Source organism: Propithecus coquereli, unplaced genomic scaffold (genome assembly GCF_000956105.1).
Source record: "Propithecus coquereli isolate 6110/MARCELLA unplaced genomic scaffold, Pcoq_1.0 Scaffold150, whole genome shotgun sequence".
Taxonomy (NCBI): Eukaryota; Metazoa; Chordata; class Mammalia; order Primates; family Indriidae; genus Propithecus; species Propithecus coquereli.
Genome location: NW_012139414.1, coordinates 6,415,012 through 6,420,199, shown reverse-complemented (window position 1 = coordinate 6,420,199; position 5,188 = coordinate 6,415,012). Strand labels below are relative to the sequence as shown.

Below are 5,188 nucleotides of genomic sequence, written 5' to 3'. Positions count from 1 at the left end.
GATAATTCTTTGTAGGGAAAAGGTGAAGGATTCTGTCCTATGTATTGTACAATATTCAGCAGCAGCCCTGGCTTCTACCCACTAGATGTCAGTAGCACCTGGCCCATTTGTGAAAAGCAAAACATTTTTTCAAGATGTTGCCAAATGTCCCCTGCTGTGGTGCAAAATTGACCCAGTTGAGAACCACCATCTCTACTAGACATCAGTTCTTACTATAAAGCAGTGGTAGTTAAAACAGTGTGTGGTATTGGGGTAAGGATAAACAATTTGATCAATGGAACAGAATAGGAAAGAAAAACCAGAAGTAGACCCTCACATGCATAGACACTGATTTTATCGTATTTATTGCAATGGAATATCCATATGGAAAATAAATTTAACCTCTTAACACCATACACAAAAACCACCTTTGGTAGATTTTAGGCACAAAGGTGAATGACAAAACAATAAAGCTTCTAGAAAAGAATATAAGAGATTATCTTCATAGTCTTGATGTATGGAAAGATTCTTTAAAAAGACACCAGAAGCACTAATAAAGAAACAAAAGAATGATAAAGTGGAATGTACTAAAATTAGGAATTTTTGCTGGTCAGAAGACATGGTGAAAAAGAAAGCCATAAAGTGGATAAAAATATTCCTAATACATTTATAACAGAGCTCTTCTATCCAGCAAAGATAAGACTAGCCACACCAAGTGTTGTTAAAGATGAGAAACAACCCTGTTGCAATGCAGATAGAAGTGTGGCAGAATGACTTTGGAAATCAGTTTGGCAATATCTGCTAAAGTTGAATGTAAACATAGCCTATGACCAGGCATTTCCATATTTAGGTAGATCCTAGAAAATGTGTGTACACTTATGCATCAAGAGACAGGTACATACTCATAGCAGTGGGTTTTTTGGGTGTTTGTTTGTTTTTGAGATGGTGTTTCACTCACTCTGTTGCCCAGGCTGGAGTGTAGTAGCACTATTGTAGCTCACTGCAGCCTAGATTTCCTGGGCTCAAGCGATCCTCCCATCTGAGCCTTCTAAGTGGCTGTGAGTACAGGCACTTACCATCACACCCGACTAATTTCTTAATTTTTTGTAGAGATGGCCTTGCTGTTTCCCAGCCTGGTCTCGAACTCCTGGCCTTAAGTGATTCTCCTGCCTTGGCCTCCAGAAGTGTTTGGATTACAGGTGTTAGCCACTGAGCCCAGCCTGCAATGTTATTTTTTAAGAGACCCAAAGTGTGTGTGGGGGGGAATCCCAAACATCCTTCACTAGCAGTATATTTATACAATGGAAAATGTTCATAAAACTGTATCTACGACTACATGTAAGTATCGTGTGCTAACCAATTGCGCCACTGGAGCTCCTACACCTACATAGAAGAGCATGAATGAATCTCGCAAACATCAAATTCATTGAAAGAAGCCAAATACAAAACAATATATGTCACAATAGGATTTTATATAATTTCCTTAAATAGACAAAACTAAAATGTGGTTTTATAAGTGATAACGGCATTGTTTTATACTAGCTAAAATCTGGAAATAATCAAAATGCATGCCAACAGGGAATGGCTGAATAACTTGTATATTCATGCAATGAAATACTAGATAACAAAGAAAAGGAATGCACCTCAACATGCAGCAACATGGATGAATTTTATAAACACAGTGTTAAGTGATAGAAGCCAGACAAAAGAATATACAATTCCACTTACATAAATTTAAAACAGGCAAAAACTAAACGAAAATGTTAAAGTCAGGACATTATATACTCTTAGGGTGAAGAGAGTAGATAGTGACTGGGAGGAACAGGAGGACCTCTGTGTGATGGACATTTTATGATGATCCCTTGAGCTATACATTTAAGTTTTGTGTACATTTCTCTTTGTGTGTTTTATCTCACAGTTTTAAAAGCCTTAGTGAGGTGAGAGAGGCTGCTCTGGATTCCTGCTGCTCGGGTTCACATCCCAGCTTTGCTGCTTTCCAGCTGTGTAACTTTGGGCAATTTACTTAACAGCTGTGGGCCTCAACTTCATGTCTGTAAAGTTCAGATAATAATCCAATCTGTTTGGAAGATTTGGTGTGAAGATTAGAGTAATACTGGAATCTTTGCCAAGATAGAAAGCACTTTATAACAACAGCTGGCACATAGTAAATGCTGACTAATTGCTAACTCCTGCTATTGTTTTTATTATTGGTATCATTGCCAATTTATTTGTTCAGAGAAATTGTAAACTCCCATTGGAATTATGTTGTTTTTATAAATCCATTATGGCTCTCCATATAGATGAGTTTTTATTTAGGTCTCTTATAAAAGTTTATTTTATTCAACTGTTCTGCATGTTATTTCATGAATTACATACTAGGTATTTTATAGTTATATTTTATCATTATAAGTAGAATATTCTTTGCCTTGAATTTTGTAATTGGTCATTGCTGCCATGTAACAGCTAACACGTGGTATGACATGCTGCTGCCAGGCTTAGTTCTAAGTGCTACGTGGATTAACACTTTTCATCCTATGTACAACCCCCATTTTACACAAGTAGGAAGTGAAAACAGAGAGGTAAAGATTCCTACTACATGGTGTGGGATTCAATCTGGCCCCAGAGTCCACCTTTAACTCGCTACTCCATGCTAGGAAAACTGTTCATTTTTATATTTTTATTTGGCACCTGGCCACTTTTCCCTGATCTATTTTTTTAGCTGATTCTCTTAGCTTTCCAAGAAGCCAGTTATGTTCTTTACAATTAATTATTTTTTGTATATTCTCCACTAGTTCCTGTCCTGGCCTTACTGCTTTGGTTATAATTTTCAGGAAGGTGCTTTAAAAATAACAGTGGATGTTCTTCTGTTAGTATGACTAAATGGGAAGGCCTCTATTTTTTTTTTTTTAACTAAGAATGACATTTACTCTTGATTGTAGAGTGGGTTTTTTTTTTATTTACATTAAAGATGTGTTTTTTAATTCTTGAATTTACCAAATGGTTTTTGATTTGCTTATTTTGTTTTAAAATCAGAGATGGCTTTTAAACTATATCAAATGCTTTTGGGTATCTATGAATATGATTGCATGATTTTTCTGTGTTGAACTATTAATGTGATGAATTCTATTACTATATAGTAATATAGAATCATCTTTGCATTCCTAAAATTTTTAACTGCTGAATTTTAGTGCTGAATTTTACTTGCTAAGATTTCTTTAAGATTTTTGCATATATATGTACAAGTGAGATTGATCTGCAGTTTTCTACTATTTTTGTTAGGTTTTGGCATTGGAAGAATTCTAACTATGTCAAGGGAATCTGGAAGATTTCTGTCTTGCATTATGTACTGCTTTTTAAGAGGAACTTTTGAGTATATATGAGTAAATATGCTTGGAAAATACCAATTTCTGGTATGGCGGCCTAATACTCTTCATTAAAGATCTCTTAGTTTTCTTCATTAAAGATTTCAAGTGTTTCTTTTTTATTAATGATAGAAGTTTTCACACATAGAAAAAAGAGATTGGTATCATTTTGTACATCTCTCACTTTACTTTTTTTCCTCTCAAATATTTTGATCCTTGCTACTTAAAATCTGGCTTCAGGTTTAGAAGCATAGGTATTATTACTTGGGCACTTGCTACAGATGCATGTAATCATGTGTACATAATCACATACAGCCCATCACCTTTGCCATATTCTGTTGCTTAAAGGAAAGTCACAGGTCCTGCCCCTACTTAACAGGAAGGCCTTACTTCAGATTTTAAGGTATCATTACCAGTGTTGCTCTGAGATTTTTTTTAATGTCTTTGAATTTGTAATCACTTATATTGGGTCCTAGAATGGAACTACAAAGTCAAAGCATATAAGCTTTCTAAAGGCTTTAATGCCTTACTGCTTAATTGCTTTTCAGAAAGCCAGTACCTTTTCTGGTTATATGGTAAACAATACCAAGTCCATACCTGTGCCTTTTCTGCCAGCAAGAAATGCCAAGAGATCATTAAATAATGAGAACGCTGAAAAGAGGACAAGGGTAATTAACAATTCTTGCCATTAACAATTTGAGTGATTATTACTCAAAAGCCTAAAGGTTATTTGAATTAATTTTCCATAGCCTTAAACTATTCGATCAATTTACCATTCCTTACTGAATCTAATTCAATGTGTCTGTGTCAAGAAACCTTTAGATATTGTGAGGGAAGGAAAAGAAATCTGTCAAACTATCTCATGTGCCTTCCATAAGGCACATGCAAATCTTATTGCATTGTTTAGATTTTTTTCATCTTTCCCCAAAATATAGCTTCAATTTACAAAAATTTATGCTGGGTATCACCGGACTTGGGTTCTCTATGGGGTGAAGAAATTTGACAATCTCCTAGATTAATATGTGGCTTCCACCAAGATAACAACAAAGTTGGCTTTTCATTTGTTTTAGCAACAACGTACCGTCTATAGACTGACGCTCGTGAAAGCATGGAACGTAGATGAACTCCAGGCGTACGCTCAGCTCGTATCCCTGGGAAATCCTGACTTCATTGAAGTGAAGGTAAGCCCTGCTGGCTTCATTGGCCATGGTAGAATCAAAATCTTTTTGAACTCTAAAGGAAGTCCCAGGAGTTTTATTTATTTTTTCATTTAGCAACATTCATCAAGACAGTGTGCTAGGCACGAGGGTAATAGCAGTAAAGAAGACTAAGCTCTTTCTCTTATACAGCTAATATTTTAGTGGGCGGTAGACAATCAACACAGAATGAGTAATTAAAAACTATATAGTGACATTAATGTGCTGAGAAATGAAATAGTGTTGTAGTGAGTAACTGGTTGGCTTTTAAATAAACCTTTATTATTGAAAATTTCAAATATAGAAGCAGAGAGACTGGTCTAACTCCTGACCAGTCTTGTTTCAACCATACCCTGCTGATTTTCTCTGCTCTTAACCCAGATTATTTTCAAGCAAACCCCCCAAATTATATCTTTCACCCATACTATTTCTGCATACAGCCCTAAACGGTAAGTACTCTTTTTAAACACTCAGAGTACCAGGCTCACACCTAAAAATTTTAACTAAAACATTTTAATTGGAGCATAGAGGCTTCAGATTTTACTGATTATTTCTTTTTATTTAAACAGTATTTTAAAATCAGGATCCAAATAAGGTCTATACATCATAATTGAATTATTTCTCTCTTAAATTTCTTTTGATCTATCAGTT

General features: G+C 35.3%; 1 protein-coding gene across 1 annotated transcript in view; it reads left to right on the top strand.

The window, feature by feature from the left end:
• LOC105806992 (S-adenosyl-L-methionine-dependent tRNA 4-demethylwyosine synthase-like) overlaps positions 1-5,188 on the top strand; it is a 183,935-nt gene that overhangs the window by 144,514 nt on the left and 34,233 nt on the right. Inside the window, exons 13-15 of the mRNA XM_012640242.1 lie at positions 1,898-1,916; positions 3,890-4,009; positions 4,412-4,522. Of these exons, the coding sequence (XP_012495696.1) occupies positions 1,898-1,916; positions 3,890-4,009; positions 4,412-4,522 (250 nt within the window). The remainder of the gene's footprint in view (positions 1-1,897; positions 1,917-3,889; positions 4,010-4,411; positions 4,523-5,188) is intronic.